The 16,903-nt window shown below is 44.5% G+C and overlaps 1 protein-coding gene across 2 annotated transcripts in view; it reads left to right on the top strand.

Moving 5' to 3' along the window:
* The window catches only part of MIER1 (MIER1 transcriptional regulator), a 32,090-nt gene that overhangs the window by 1,910 nt on the left and 13,277 nt on the right, over window positions 1–16,903 (top strand). For both annotated transcript variants that reach the window (XM_042030950.1, XM_042030949.1), the window contains 3 exons: window positions 10,611–10,635; window positions 11,565–11,710; window positions 15,245–15,412. In XM_042030950.1, coding sequence (XP_041886884.1) covers window positions 11,612–11,710; window positions 15,245–15,412 — 267 coding nt within the window. In that variant the 5' untranslated portion in view covers window positions 10,611–10,635; window positions 11,565–11,611. The remainder of the gene's footprint in view (window positions 1–10,610; window positions 10,636–11,564; window positions 11,711–15,244; window positions 15,413–16,903) is intronic.

Genomic DNA, 16,903 nt, shown 5'->3' on the forward strand with positions numbered 1-16,903 from the left:
ATCGCTTTATTTCCTTTAAGTATCTTTTTGTAGTCGTTAAGACAAAGGGGGATTGCTTAAAAGGTAGCGCGGTGTCCTGGGAGGGAGAGGTTTCTGGTGGAAAACGCAGGAATTCCCAGGATTTGCGGGGAGTGGGGGGGTGTTATTTGGGGATAATGGGGGTTATGTTTTTGGGATGTAATGGGGATATAATATAATAACGATGGGGAAATGTGTAAAAAGCCTCTTTATGGCAGTGTTGGATTGGTGGGGGTTGGATTTGCCCATCCCAATAGGATCAGCTCTTCCCCTTTGAGGAGGGGAATTAGGGCTGATGAATGGATATTCCATTAAGTTTTCCCCGAATTATCCCCAGATCTCAATCTCGAGGCTGTTTGCTGCTCTGTGTTGACAAATGTGTTGGAAATGAAAATTTGGGAAGTATGCTTTGGAAAAGTAAAATCTGTGGGACAGGTGTTGCTTCCAGGGCAAGCTGGAAGTGTCAGGATTAGAAGATTTTACGGATGACGCTTCTTCCCTTGGAATTCCCGAATGTACAGGGATTTTTCCTTAAATTATTTTATCTTTTCCTCCCAAACCAAAACTTTAATGGACCAGTCTTCCTGTTGTTGGGACAACACGTCCTGAGCTAATCTTAGAAGTTTTAAGAACCTGCCTGTGTGGTTTTGTATTTCGAGAGGGAATCACGGGTCTGGTCCCCGTGTGATTCCAAAAAATGTGAATATTAAACTCCTGCCTTCTACAAAGTTGGAGAGACAGTGGGGGCCTGTGTTCCGGGTATCAGAGTATTCGGGATCTTTGGCTTGAGTTTTTGTACATTTTGTTCATTTTTTTGTTAATTCACCCCAATATCCTGGGCTAAATCCCGCTGTTCTGTGGGCTCCCGGCGCTGTGTCCTGTGGGGCTGAGCCATGAGTAACTTCCTACTCGGTGTCACGTCCTCACGTCGACGTCACAGCAGTGACAGCACCGAGGGCTGGGGGTTTGTGCTGCCCAGGGCAGGGAGATCCCACTGGGATCTGGGGCTGGGCATGTTTGGCTCTTCCCTTCATGGATGTTGTTCCAGTGGGTGAGGCCTTTGCTACGTATCAGTCTTGATATCACACTCAGAGGGGAGCAGGAGTTTTCATCTTTGCTTTTTTGAGGGTGAATTCCTTGTCCTGTTTTGGCATCTCTGTTTGAGGTGAAGGGCCAGGAGGAGCCTTTGATCCACTTGTGGATGAGTTTAGGAGCAGCAGCACCTGGAGTTCATTCCCAGCCACTGAGTTGTGCAGGCAACTGTTGCATCTGCATGGAGAAACAGTAACAATTAAAAAAAAATTTAATACTCTGAGTGATTTAAGCAGGAGCAATGTCCTGGATACAGTTCCCAGCTTGCTTTGTGTCCCTGCCCATGGAAAGAAGTTGGAACTGGATGGTTTTAGTGTTCCTTCCAGGATTCTGTGAACTTAGGAAACAGAGGGAGCAGAGTGGGAATTCTCCTTAGCATGGCGTTTCCTCATAGCTCTGGTGTCAACCACGGCCTGGAGGAGCTGCAGATGATGAAAATGTGGATGGGAAGGTATAAGACTGATGTGCTTCTTGCCCTCTTTCCCATCCTTCTCTCCCAGTGGAAAATCTTGTGCTGACCGTTCTGAAGGGACGCACAGGAGCTCATCCTTCACTCAGGAACGATCCTAAAATGTTGTGGTGTAGAGATTTAGCTACAGACACCAACTTAAAAGCCCAATAAAACTGAAACCTGTTGAGTTGGACAGGAAGGCTCTTCAGAAGGCAGGGCTGAGCCTGGGTAGTCAGTGAGGGAGACCAGAAAGTGAAACTAAATTCACTAAAAGTGCTGCTTCACTTTTGCAGAAGTGATTTGAATACAGGACAGACAAAGGAAAAAAATATTTTGAATATATATTAAATTTGGGATTAATAACCTTTGTTAGGGTTCTTTTTACTTTTACGTGATTCCTCATATTCCAACATGTGAGAAGTTTGTTCCAGGCATAAACTGGAAGGAAAATATCTCTAACTTAAGATCAGCTGAAGCTTTGTGAGTGTTACAATATCCTTCTTTAAGCTGCTTACGGGGTGGTTTTGGTGGAGGGAATGCTGATACACACAGATTTTCTCCAAAATAAGTATTTTAATGCCTTCTGAGAAGAAAAGATTGGGGCTGAAAAGCTTGATTAGCAGCTGAAGGAGAATGTTTTTTGTTAATTCAGCCTTTGTAATGTTGGAGTGAAATGTAAGTGAGAGAATGAGATCTTCTGATCCCAAAACTGGAAGAGCTGGGGTCAGACTTTTGTGTTGAACAGAGGCAGCTCAATACCTGCTGTAATTTCCAGAAGTGCAGGATTCCTGCTGTTCCCTTTGTTCCGTGAAGGGATGCACCAATCCGCTTGCTACAGGCACTTGCCAGGATACTGAACATGGAAAACTAAAGGGAAGAAGATGAGGGTTTGGGGTTTTTCATTATTCTTCAGTGAATTAGGAGGAGTACCAGGGCAGCTGCATGGCAAAGAGGGTGGTCAGTGTGGTCAGAGGTGAGGTGGGAGCGTTGGGGACAAAATATCTCTGGTTTTGGGTTGGTGTAGCTTGGAATTAACTGCAGGCTGGTTTAGTTATGGGTCACGGTCCTCAGACTGGTCCTGAAAGGGGAGATCCTGCTCCTCCTGCTGCTTTTGTGTAAATGCCCCTGAACTTCCATGAGTTGGCCCATCCCTGGCTGAGAACCTAAAAGCTTCCTGCAGGAGAAGCCGCTCTCTCAGCTGAGGGAAAGTTGCCACAGGAACTGGAGCTGGAATGGGGCAGCAGGACCAGCCCTGGGGATCAGCAGAGCCCCAGGAGGCTCCGGGGGGACCTCGTGGCTCTGCACAAGTCCCTGACAGGAGGGGGCAGCCGGGGGGGTCGGGCTCTGCTGGCAGGGAACAGGGACAGGAGGAGAGGGAACGGCCTCAGGCTGGGCCAGGGGAGGCTCAGGGTGGATATTGGGGAAATTCCTTCCTGGAAAGGCTGTCCAGCCCTGGCACAGCTGCCCAGGGCAGGGGTGAGTGCCCATCCCTGGCAGGGTTTAAAAGCTGTGTGGATGTGGCACTTGGGGACGTGGGGCAATGGTGGCCTTGGCAGTGCTGGGAATGGTCTTGGAGATGTTTTCCAACCTAAAGGATTCCACGATTCCCTTCCCCATGATTGATGCTGGAACAGACACTCCTGTTTCTCCCAAACCTCCAGCAGGCAGCTGAGCAGCTCCTTGTGTTTCTCACCCATCACTGAGGTTCTTCAATTTTCTGACTTGCTGAAATAAGAACTTCAATTTTTGCTTCTGCAGAGTGAATTTCTGGGGGGTTAAAAATCTGGATTGGCATTTTAGGGTGTTAAGAAAGTATGAGAAGAAGCAGGAGCTGTCTTGGAGTAGGAGCATTTCTCTTGTGGTGTCAGTGGACAGTTACATGCCTCAACCTAATTCCTTTGAGTCCACTTTAATGGTTTTGAGTTTCTGAAAGTTTAGTTGTTTTCCACCAAAAAATCGGTTTATTAACATTGTGTGCTTTAAGAAGTCATCTATAAATTCCTATTGTCTGGGAAATTTTCCCTTTTTCTCAATGTTCTGCTTCTTTCAGCTGAGGGATTTTAAACTTTGGGAATGTCACTGAATTCTATTTTCATATTTTGAAAATTACTTCCTGATTTCTATTTTGAAACAGCTTCAGGACAGAATGCTGAAGAAATACATGCTCTGATAACTGTTCTTAGTAACCTTTTTGCATTCTTAGTATTTTTGTTGAACTAAGGTGTAGTAGGAAGCAGTAGTAAAGTTCACACAGTCACTGATGTGTTTGCAAACTGAGGTGTTTGAACAGTCAGAGTTTTTGAGTAGCTCCTGGATACAGAACAAGGTCAAAATAGATTAAATCCGGGTTTCCTACTGATCTAAATCATGATTAAAATCAGGGATTGACATCAGTCAATCATATTTTTCCTGGTTTGATCATAGCTGTAACTAATTGGGGGTCATTTTTATGTCATTTTGAGCAGTGTTTGTAGAATACTCCCCTGAGGTATCAGTGAACCTAGTAGAGAGCTGGGAATTCTCTTTTTTCCCTTTCTTGATGAGGGAATAAACCCCAAAGTGGTTGGTTATAGGCACATGTTGTATTCTCTCAAGGGAAAGCTCTGGGAAATTGCAGAGAATGCAATGGCACTCTGCATTTCTAATCTTAAAAAGAGGGTGGCCCTTGGTTTATTTTGTCACAACAGGAGAGTTTTGTGGATATTTTTTGCATATGATAAAATATTGATGTTTGTGGGCTTCCAGCTCAGGACTTCAAATCCTTCCTAAAGCAGCAGAGGGATTCAGGCAGACGCTGGAATTGCTGTAAGGTTGTTTCTTTTTGAGCCTTTTTGTGGCCAGAAGCCCCAGGCTGCATTAATATTTCCCTCTTAATCCATTCACGTCACAAACTGTCCATATGAATGTTTCCCTGTGGTGCCTGGCATACGACTGTGGCTGGTTTCTTCTGGAATTCTGTAGTAGGATCCGATCACTCCATAGAATCCCGGTTTTCTTAGCACGGTATTTTAGATTATTACAAGAAGTTAAGGAAGTTTGTAATGGAAATGAATGTTAAATAGAAAATGGGGAAGTGTGGAACCGTGTGCTTCAGGTAGGGCTGGTGGAGTTCTGATTGCCTGTGGTGTCATGCTCCATAATTCTCTTGGAATGGGAAGTTCTCCTGGTGGAGTTGCAGGGAGCATCATGTCCTGTCAGCCAAAGCCTCCCCTTGGCTGCAGCTGCCTCCCTGCAGCAGCTTCCTTAGCCTGGGGCACCAGCACTTCTCCGAGGACCCAGCCCCTTGGGAAAATCCCTGCACAGTGGTGCTGGAGTGGGACCTTGGACAGAACCTGCTTTCAGCATCCTGAAGTTTCCTGTCCCTTCCTGTGACTCGGCACCCCAAGAGCTGCAGCTCCCCCTGCTCTGCGGGAATGCAGAGCTCTGTGCTCCCCTTGGGAGGGGATTTTGGGCTGGGATGGACCTGAGTCCTTCAGTGCAGAGATCCAAGGGGGGATCAGCAGCTCTCCTGACACTCTGACGTTACTGTCACCTCTCTGTCCTGCCCTGTCCCTGCTGGACACCTCAGAGCCCCTGGCAGGGCCTAAAGGGGCTCCAGGAGAGCTGGAGAGGGACTGGGGACAAGGCATGGAGGGACAGGACCCAGGGAATGGCTTCCCAGTGCCAGAGGGCAGGGCTGGATGGGATCTTGGGAAGGAATTGTTCCCTGGGAGGGTGGGCAGGCCCTGGCACAGGGTGCCCAGAGCAGCTGGGGCTGCCCCTGGATCCCTGGCAGTGCCCAAGGCCAGGCTGGACATTGGGGCTGGGAGCAGCCTGGGATGGTGGGAGGTGTCCCTGCCATGGCACTGGGTGGGATTTAAGGTCCCTTCTCCTGTAGCTCTCTCAAAAATCTCAAAAGTCAGCATTAAGGGATAATTTGGGGTGGAAGGGAGCTCAGGAGGTCTCTGGTCCTACCTGCTCACAGCAGGCTCTGCTCTGAGGTCTCCTTAGCTCACTCAGGGCTGTCTCCAGTCTGGTCTAGAAAACTTCCAAGGAAAAACACTGGGAAAAGTCCTCATTATAGAGGAATCAAGCCTCAGAAGGGAATGGCCAAGCCAGGGGACCTTTGCTGAGGTAGAATCTTCAAGGTTTTAATGATCACGTTTGGGATCTTGGGAATTCAAACATTGCGCTTGATCTTTGTCCTCTGGAAGGACAGGAAGTTTCTCATTTAGCCACCAAACTAAAAAAGTACAAATCCGTGGATGTAAAGGCTTCCCTTTCAGGGATGTCACTACAGTTTGGGCTGTGCAAGTGTTCACATGTAGAACTGTAAAAGAGGACCAGAAGTGTTTTTTTCTTTTTCCCTTGCTTCAATATGTTGTTCTTTTCTCCCCAAGGTAAAAATGAGGCTTTTAAAATATATTTTAACACAAGTTAATTTGTAACACAACACAGAGAGAGAGGGAAAGCTGGGACTGTAGCCTTCTTCTTATGGAAAGGGACACATTCCCTCTGGAATAAAAGATACTATTCCCTATTTTAAACAGTTCTTTTCTCCAGGGCCAACTTAGAGGCGAGTATATTAACTTAGGGATATTTTCCTGTTGCAGAGTTCAAGACCTGAACAAACTGATGGGTTTGTCAGGCATATCGCTGTCAACATGAAGAGAATTTAATTCTAGTTTTGAATTGTTTTATGTAACACTTCAAGAGCTGTTAAAGATAACTGAGTCAATTTGAACATGATTTGTATTTGTCTTGTGGCCACTGCAGATTGTTCTGCAAATTTTAAGATGTTTCATTATTAATCACTTCTGTTAAACAGTGTGAAAGGTGTCAGCCAAGACAACAGTTTTGTGGGTAGAAGTGAAACTGTGCAGTGTCCTGTCCCTTCTGTTCAGGTGTTTTTGCTGTAGGGGAAAGAGAGAAAGCTCAGTGCATTCCTTCTCCAGCTTTCATGCTTTGGAGTATCCCAGTCCATTCCAAGCAGCTCTGAAGCTTTGGAATAAGACCTGGCCATCTCCTGCCAGCGTGCGGCACTGGGAATTGCCTGGAATAAACTGTGCAAGGCTGCTCTCTCCTGAAGGCTGCTTGTATTAAATAAACTGTCACAATGCCAGTTCAGTGGGATAATTTAATTTCCATCCCAAATGATGGGGTAAGACAGATCCCAAAGTCCAGGGAGTTGTTTTAGGGGAACATGTTTTAGGGGAACAAACATGTTCCCATGTTTGACACATCCCTGCTGCATTTGCCTCTTGGCACTAAACGGTGTCTGAAGGAGACTGGCCAACTTCAGTCTGTGTATTCCATATCCATACCCTGGGGAATGTATTGGATGGGATCTGTCCCATCTATTCCTTATCCATACCCTGGGGAATGTACTGGATGGGATCTGTCCCATCTATTCCATATCCATATCCTGGGGAATGTATTGGATGGGATCTGTCCCATCTATTCCATATCCATACCCTGGGGAATGTACTGGATGGGATCTGTCCCATCTATTCCATATCCATACCCTGGGAATGTATTGGATGGGATCTTTTGGCTGGTTGTTGCTGCAAGTGTCCCTAACCTTGGGAAAGGCCTGTCTTTCCTGCGACTCCCAAAAATACCTGTGGAATAAAACAGTGACAAACCAATAGCGCTGATGGTTTGTGGCTCAGTGTCTCTCCTTTTTCTCTTTACCTGAGGTTTGTTTTCTTCACCCCTCAGAGCCGGGCTTTCCTTCAAATTGTTCATCTGGAGTGTTAGCAAACGTGCTCCTCGGTGTATCCATGCAGCAGGAATCCTTGGTCACTGGAGTTTTTCCTCATTGTCCATGAGTTGGGAGTTCATGGATGATTTTTCATTCTTTTGAGCTCACAGCAGACTGTTCTCTGTTACCTTTGCTGATGGTGCAATTCACAGAACAGTTGGAGTGCGTATTGCCTGTGTATTGTCAGTATCCCATATTTTTCTCTCCTGAGCCTTGGATCCCATTATCCTTTGATACATAGCAGCTCTTTGTTCCCACAAGTGCCCTTGAGGCAAAATCGTGCTTTGTGCTTCCCTGGGAATGGCTGAGCAGAAAATGAAAAGCCACTGAAGAACAGGGGTGGCCTTTTCCTGGGAATTCCCATTCCATGGCCGTGCCATCCTTAGGAATTGGGATCTGCCAGTGCTAACACAGCCATATGATCCTTAACCAGTGCCAGGAAATTTTCATAATTAAATGCCCCCAAAGCCATTTGTTCTAGCCTGGCCAGAGCCACCACCCCTTGGAGGCACGGAATGAGATGGGCTCACCAGGCCGTGCAGGAATTGTCTTCCACAGCTCTTCAATCAGAGGATGCTCCTTCACCTTCTGTGCTGCCAGACTGGCACTGAAGGGTTTTGCAGCTCTCCCTTTTCCACGTGTCCAGCCTCAAACTCCTGCTCAGGACTGTTTGCAGCACGTCTGCACTCGTAGAGGCCCGGGATAAAGTCCTTTGGCTTGGGGAGAGGCTGGAAAAGTGGTGTCAGTCGTCTTGGAGATGGGGCTACTGCCCCAGCACGTGGAGTGGCCCGTGGGCTGAGCCTGGCACAGGTGGCACAGGCACGGGAGTGGTGGCAGGAGGTCAGGGAACTGCTTTTGGCAGCAGCTGGCCAGTAATAAAGATGAGCTGGAATGTGACACTGGTTCAGGCTGGAAATAGAAGCAGGAAATGATTGGCAGCTCATCCCAGACTGGAAACCCAGGAAATGCAAACCAGAGAATCCACAGACAGGGCAGATGTGGTTGGCAAAGCTTGGGAGGGAGGAAGAGACCCAGAGGCTGCTTTCCTATAGGCTGAAAGCAAAGCCGTGGTTTTGGGGCTGGATTTTGGAGTCAGGGCTCCCTGGACTCCTGTTATCCCTGGTTTCTGTGCTGGTTTTCCTTCTGAATTGAGGCCTTTCCCCAGAACTTCCCTTCCCAGGTTGGAGCTGAGGTGAATCAGCTCGCTGGTGCATGCATGGACCAGCCAGAATTCCCAAAGGATTACCAATAGGAAGCCAAGACTAACACTACTGGTTTGTAAATCCATAAACTGTTTCCCAGCTGAGACCCCCTCAAAACTCCTCTGTTACATCAAAAATTATCCAGGGAAGCTGGGAACGTTTTGGAAAAAGGTTTTTTTTCTTTGCAAAATGAGTGTTAATTTGTGTAAGGGGCTCCCAGTAACAACACATTTTAATGGCTGGGCAGAAAGAGGAGTTCTAAGATGGCATTTGCAGAATTTATTGTTTACTAAGGAAAATATTTTATCCCTCAGGCCCTTCCAGGCCTTTAAATCCAGCTCTGTTCCTTGGAGGGCGGAGTCATTTCTGGAATAATTTTTTGTTGTGGAATTAAGGTTGGAAAAGAGTTTTAAGATCATTGAGTCAAACCATCAGCACCACCACTAATCCGTGTTCCCACCTCCACCTGGTTTTGAACACTTCCAGGGATGCTGATTCCAACCCTTTCCCTGGAGAAAAGGGGAGGCTCTCCATGGCTTTTTTCCTGGCCTGGGAAGATTGCATTTATTTGGTTTCCAACCAATGATTGCTGCAATAAACACATTAAGACTTTGTTAATTTGTATTAATTATTCTATATTGCATTTTATTAATTAGCCAGGTTTACCAGACAAACAAAACACCAAATAGAGATCAGTCCTTGCTGGCTGATCCTGATATTCAGCTCCAGCTCAGTAATACTGGACTCTGGAATTTGTTAAGATAATCTTTGCAAATAAAGACTTTTTTGGGTGTAGTGATTAGCAAAACTTCCCCTGGTGTTGTGCAACAATCCACAGAAATGTTTGTAGTGCTTACCCACTTCATATGAATTTCTCTGGGGACACCTTAGAGCCCTGAAGGGGCTCCAGGAGAGCTGCAGAGGGACTGGGGACAAGGCCTGGAGGGACAGGACACAGGGAATGGCTTCCCAGTGCCAGAGGGCAGGGCTGGATGGGAGATTGGCAAGGAATTCTGTGTATAATCTGTATTTTCCCTATGCTGGACATATTTTGAGCTCATTTATGCATTGTAGACTCCCACAAAAGGGAGACAGATGTGTAAGTGAATTTTTTTTCCCAAAGAAGGTTTTTTTCTTCTCACTTTGAAGAGCTTTTGATATAAAAGAATTTCAAATTGCACAGGATTTTTTCACCTGTAGATTTTGCTTTGCTGCGTCACTAGGCCTAGTTGAGAAGGAGGCAAGGAGAAGGAAATTCCTTTAAAAAATCCTGGAATAGTAGCACAAGATTTTCCCTGAAGACAGAATTATATATTAATTAATATAACAATATCCATGGTGCCAAACAGTATCTGAGTTTGCAGGAGGTGACAGGGACTGTGGCACCACAGGGAAAAGTCAGTTTTCCTAACTTGGAAATAAATATTTCATCACTCTGGACCTGAAAAGGGTTGGAACATTTGCTTGAATTATCAAAACAAATGAGCTTTGAATGTCTGACATGCAAATTTCCCCCCAGGAGGTTAAAGACTGGCAAAGGGATAAGCAAGGGAAAGCAGGATTTTATGAAAGAATTTGTTTGTGGAGGTTATAAATATCAGGTTACCAAATTTTGGGTCAAAGAGGGGCTCTGTTACGTGGATTATTGGGGAAGCCTCATTTTCTTTATCTCAAAAATAAGATTTTTTTGGTGGTGTTTCTTGTTTTTTCCTCACAGCTGGGTTGGAGATGAAGTTGATTTTTCCTTTATTCTGTATGGAATTCTTATTATGATTTGGGATTCCTTTAAAAAGTGTGTCCCTGAATTGGAGTAGAACAGGGAATTTGTGCTCAGCTTCAAATGGGAAGAATAATTTCTCTTAAACTGGGACTCACTGGCAGTGGAATCTGGGTTCTCCCTGGGTTGTGGAAGGGGAGAATTTACCTGGAGTTAGATCAGAGCTAAAGTTAAAAGTACTATTTACCTTGGTGCTTTATTTATAAATTTGATTATTATTTATAAATATATTTTTTTGCAGTGAGTTGCTCTGTATCAGCTGAATAATTGAATTTGTACAGGTTCAACATAGCAAAAATAATTTCCGTTATTTTCTTTTTTTTTTAGCCTTCTGTTGAGTCTTCAAGCCCAGGTAAGTATTTTTAATAATTTCCAAGGGTTTTGGCATCCTAGGAGTGGAAAAGCTTTCCAGGAGTTCCTTTAGCTGCATTGTTGTTGCCTCTTGAGGTTTTATTTCTTTCAGAGAAATAATTAATTGCTTCATAATTAAACCTTAGAGTCACCCCTTCCTGTCACACCCTTAGTGTGGCTACAAGGTTTGGAAAATGGAATTTAAATTGTCCAGGGAAAAAGGGGGGGAAATAGGAGCAGGATTGGGATTAAAAATCAGGAGGAAAGGGGGAAATATGAGCAGGGTTGGGATTAAAACTCAGGAGGAAAGGGGGAAATATGAGCAGGGTTGGGATTAAAACTCAGGAAAAAAGGGGGAAATACGAGCAGGGTTGGGATTAAAACTCAGGTATTTGCGTGACATCTGCCAAACCATTCATCCATTCATTGCTTTGTCATTGTCACCAAATGGAACCAAAGAACTGGGGAAAAAAGGGATGAGGGAAAATAACTCAGGAATAAAATCTGCATAACTGGGAAACTTGGTTAATGGAAATTTTGGAGAAGGCGTAAGTTTATCTTTGTAGTTGTAAATGAGGAAGGTGCCCAAGAATGAAGGAGTTTTTATTTTATGAGTATTTTTACTCCCCGTAGAACTGGATTTAGGCAGGTTTGTGATTATTTAAGAGTTAAATGACCACAAATTGAATTTTCCAGGCGTTAACTAGGGCCTGATGTGCAGAGAGAGGGACCTGGTCCTTCCTGCCAGGATCTCTTCCCCACAAAGGAAATTCCCCTGAATAATGAGGCAAAGCCAAAGGAGCGAGGGACGATATTTGAATTTCTGATCACAATTCTGCTTCAAATGTCACCTAAAGAAGCAACTAAAGCAATTCAGCTCTGCGAGGCCGTGGTGTAACTAAAACCATTGTTGGAAATGTTTCCCATCAGGAGGTTCAACAACATCTGATGACCATGAATTTGACCCATCAGCTGATATGCTGGTGCATGACTTTGATGATGAACGGACATTAGAAGAGGAGGAAATGATGGAAGGAGAAACAAACTTCACATCTGAAATAGAGGATCTTAACAGGGTAGGTGGCCTGAAGGAGTCCCAAAGCAGACCCACACAAAACTTTCAGGGTTTTATCCCTTGTGTTTGGAATTTAAAAAAAAAAATCACCTTAAACCTCTGAATAGCTAAGTAATAAAGAAGGAGGAAAGGGGCTGAATAAATTTATCAAAAACTGGGGAAAAGAAATGGCACATAAATATTAATAATGGATAAAGCTGTGCTTGGTTAGTTGCTTTTTGCATCTATAGGATTTGCATTTTCGAACTAATATAAATTAAGATATCCTCTGACTAAACTTGTGTATTCCAACTGCACCTGAGTAGTGCTTGTAGATTTTTATTTAAAGCCAAAACCCTCATAATTTTACACTTCTTGTGCATTTGGATACAAATATCTGTCTAATCTAGTGGAGCCCATAGGAGTATCTTCATTTAAAGGAAGATGCAGAGGAAATGATATCCAAGCCCTATTTAGCATGAGTGATTATGCCAATAGCACTTTAAATTAATTTAGTGCATTTAATCAATATTTCCAGTGGAAATGGTCATTTCTTTCTGGCAATTCCAGGTTCTGCTGTCACTTCTGTATTGTCTTAAATTATTTCTCAGGCAGGAATAATATTCTTAAATTACCAAGTAGGTTCATTATAAATGCAAAGTAATTTAGATGCTGTCTGTGGCCTTGTTGGCCTCCAGAACAGATCATTAATGATTCACAGATGAATATTTGATGTACAAATCCTGTTTAGCTTAAGTGATTCTACCAATATGGCTTTAAATTCATTTACTCCATTTAATCTATATTTCCAGTGTAAATTTCTAGGTTGATATTAATTGGAAAACATAAAGATAAATAAATAGTTGGTGAATCTAAATATGCTTCATGTCGATTAAGTGAGGAATGGAGCTCCACATGTCTCACATGGGGTTTAAATTGAAAATGTGCTTTTTTCCCTTCATATTTTGTGTAATTCTTTCACCACATTACAACTCTTCAGTTTATCCCCTCATATCCAGTGGTTACCTCGAGTTGTGGGTAAATATTAAATAAATACATAATTTGTATTATTTACGTTTGTATAATTTTATCTTTTTTCAGACGTGGGTGATAGGCCATTTAGTTCTCAAAACTGCTCTCAGGATAAATGCTATCCTGTGTTTTTCCCCCAAAATTTACCTGGATTATTTCAGATTTCCCCAGGCTGGGAATGTCCCTGATGGAGCAGTTCAGCCCTGGCAGTTGGGTTTTGCAAAAGCATTTTTGAACCTTGGTGGTTGTCATAAAAACTCCCCCTTCCTGTGAGGGTTGGGATCTTTCCTGCTCATGGATTAAACTCTGGTGGGTCTGGAATGTGCTGGTCCTTGAGGGCCTGGGATTGTTCACCTGGAGAGGAGAAGGCTCCAGGGACACCTCAGAGCCCCTGGCAGGGCCTGAAGGGGCTCCAGGAGAGCTGCAGAGGGACTGGGGACAAGGCATGGAGGGACAGGACACAGGGAATGGCTTCCCAGTGCCAGAGGGCAGGGATGGATGGGATCCTGGGAAGGAATTGTTCCCTGGGAGGGTGGGCAGGGGCTGGCACAGGGTGCCCAGAGCAGCTGGGGCTGCCCCTGGATCCCTGGCAGTGCCCAAGGCCAGGCTGGACATTGGGGCTCTGGAACGCTCCTTCCACAGAAGGAATTTCAGTGTCTTGGATAATCCTTGTGATTTTTTTAACCTTTTCCATTTTTGCAATACCCTGAAGCGATACAGAAATCCCAGTTTGTGTTTTCTCTTGGAGAGTTGCTGGTCCTTGGAACTCTGGGAATTGGAATGGACTATTTGAAGTTAAGAGGCTTTACCTGAGAAAAATATTATAAATACAAACCCCCCTTTCCTAGGTAACGCAGGGTCAGTAATATTCCTGTTCCATAATTCACAAATACCTACAAATTCCAGTAAAAGTTCTTTCTAATTCTCAGCTCTATAGGATAGGAGCACTTAAAGAAAGGATATTCCTTTCCAAAATGTACTGGAGGACATTTGGATAATTAAAATACGATTTTTCTGCTAGCTCTGCTGCCAGGTTTAATTAAGACCACAGGCCTTTCATGTTGTCTGTGTCAGTAAAATATTAATTCCTCACTTCTAAGAGTTCCTCCCATGCACTGACAGGATGGGGACCAAGGAGTCAAGAGGGAAGGGGAGAACATTTAATTCCACATTATTTGCATTGCTGGGAGTAAAACTTAACCAAAGAGTAGAGGAATAAGTGGTAGGATGGCTTAGTTCTTTGAAATGAAATAAAATGAAATAACATAAAATACAGTACAATACAGTACACAGACAATGAGTGCTGATAACCCCTGTGTCACTCTTTTTACAGAGCACAGCTAACCCCACTCTTGTCATTGGGATTGTTGGGATGTTTCCAGGAATTAGATCAGTGCAGGCCCTTAAGATAGGAAGTCTAAGGTCAGCCAGTAACTAAAAATATCTGATTATCAGCCAACGTGTACATTAAATACTAAGAAAAACTATTTAGAGCAAGCAGACACCTCCAATTAATAAACAAAGGATTTGATGTTTTGAGAGAGAATTTTTAAATGATCCCTGAAAGTTTCTGCTCTGAAAAATCTCCTTAGGGATGACTGTCCTGAAGGCTGGACACTGAGGATTAAAAGTAGTAAAGGAAGTAATTAGCAGAGCCAGCAATTAGTAATTTTTATTAATAAAGGTAAGAGTTTGGGAGCCTCTAAATTTGAGAAGTGGCAGTATAATTTGAAATGTCTCTTCAGAGTGGACCAGCCTTTTAAGGATTTTTAAATAAAATTTTCTAAGATTTTCACAGATTTGCTTCCAGCTGGGGATGGGTTTGTAGCCAACCAGCTTAAAATAAACATGAAACAAACATTCCTGCTCTCCTTCCCTGGGTATCAGGTGATCCCTCACCCCATCCAAACCCTCCTTGCCTGAAGAAGGAGAGGTACAGGGACACTGAGAGGTGCAGTTTGGGTGGAATTTTACATTCAAGCATTGAGGAACTCTGTGGAATTGTCCCTGGAGCACAACTCCCCCTAAGAAGATCTAATTCCATGTTCCAGCCAGGTATTGCAAGTTCTGATGGAGCTGAATTCTTGGAGTCACTGCAGGAATTCCTGCCTTGCGCTGGGACAGGTTCCTGCCTCGCAGGATCTCAGCTGTCTGTGTGAAGCACTTGCTGCTGACACCCATTTTATCCATTTTCCCCACAAATTTGTACTAAATAGCACCATTTTCCCAGCTGGTTTGGGGCAGTGGAGGGAATACCAATAAATCTTCCAGTAAGGAATGTGTTTGCTGTGGGTACTGAAGGTGTTTGGTAAAACCGAGCCCCTTTAATGGGTTTGTGGCCCCGTGGAGATCCCCTTGGTGTGGGAGGTCTGCTGTAAATAAATCGAGGATTGGGAAAGAAATTATCCTGCACAAAAGCCCCCCACGTTTTTCTTTGGTGGAGAGGTGCTCACCTTGATGCTGTAGAGCAGTTCCTGTGGCATTATCCCTGTTAAATCCCAGTTTTTGTTTGGCTGTTGCCCAGGAGAGCGACATGCCCATCCAGGAGCTGCTGAGCCGCTACGGCTACGATGGCACCGTGCCCCTGCAGGAGGAGGAGGAGGAAGAGGAGGAAGAGGAGGAAGAGGAGGAGGGAGAAGATGATGATGATGTTGATAACGATGACAACAGTGGCTGCAGTGGGGAAAACAAAGTAAGTGTGTGCTCATTTGCGTATGTAAATTCATGGCTTGCGTGCATGTGCTACTCAATATCCCAGGCTAATCTGTAATAGAGTTGATTTTATAAACCTTGCTTTACTAATAAGGTTTATTCTGATTTACCCATCTGCATTTCTCTTAATTGCTCTTAATTCCATCTCTCTCATCCCAAACTGAGGCAATTTAAAATACATGGATGCAGCAGCATCTAAGAAGGGATTGGAATTGGCCTTCAGAACTTCAGCACTGACATTTTAAATGCCTGCAGACACCTTTAGAGATACAACTGAACACTTCTTTTGAGGTGGAAAAGCTGATTATTGAAACTGCACAAGGGTGGAGTTGGATTAAATGTGGTTCTGGGTGTTGGAAATCCTGCAAGTTTTCCAACTTGAACGTTTAAATTGTATTTTCCCAGCCTGGTTGTACTTGAATTAACTGAACCAAAGTGTCTTTGCAAAATGTTTAATTTTGAGCTTAGCATCTTCAAACTCCTTTTCTGTGTTCTCTCCAAATAATTTTCTGATTTTAGAAGAGTTTCTTCTACTTGGAATTTAGACTCCTGTCATGGGCACAGCTGTACCTTCTCCATCACTACTGCATCCTGAATTCCATTAAAATACAAACCCCTTGGCATTGTCAGCGACACAAACGCTGAGGCATTAGTGGAGGTTTCATTACCTAATCTGGCTTTGAAAAAGATCCATTCTGGGCTTTTGGTACTTCACCTATTTTAGAATCCCTGGAATGCCACACAGAGATGAGGAATGGTACATCTGATTCAGGAACTGAAGTTCCTGGGATTTACAGGCTCCCTTGACAGATGCTGGAGAAGGTTGTTATTTGTGGGGGCTGAATAGTTCAAAAGGAAGATCCATTGTTAGATTGTACCAGGAAAGGTTCAGGAAGCTGGAGAGGGGGAGAAACTTACATAACATGAAGGATGCAGGAAGAATTCTTTCAGGGAGAATTCTTTCAGGAAAATTGCCTCATGGAAAGGGTGGACGGGCTTTGGAAGGGGCTGGAGTCCCCATCCCTGGAGGTGTCCCAGGAACACTTGGATGTGGCACTCAGGGCTCTGGGCTGGTGACAAGGTGGGGATGGGGCACAGCTTGGACTGGATGATCCTGGAGGGCTTTTCCAACATCAGTAATCCTGTGCAGAATCAAACTAAGGCACAAATGTTTGTTTTGTTGTGCTCAGTGCTGCTCCTGACGTGTCACTTCCTTCTGTGTCCTCACTTTTAATTCCCTCCTGGTACAACTTCCATCTTGTGTGTCCTCAGGGCTCTGCAGTTGCTGATTTAAGGCCCTGCCTGTCCTGTCCCTGTGTCCCAGCAGAGGAGCCACCCCTGTCCCCCTGCAGGGCCTCACCCTCCTTGGGGACAGTGCAGAGCCAGTGCCTTGCTGCCCCTCAGCAGCCACGGCTCAGGGACTGGCCCAGTTCACACCAGTTCAGCCCATCCCAGCCCTGCACTGGGAGCA

The sequence above is a fragment of the Corvus kubaryi genome, unplaced genomic scaffold, assembly GCF_017639235.1.
Source record: "Corvus kubaryi isolate FWS band 111438036 unplaced genomic scaffold, C.kubaryi_AGA036_p1.0 37334, whole genome shotgun sequence".
NCBI lineage: Eukaryota > Metazoa > Chordata > Aves > Passeriformes > Corvidae > Corvus > Corvus kubaryi.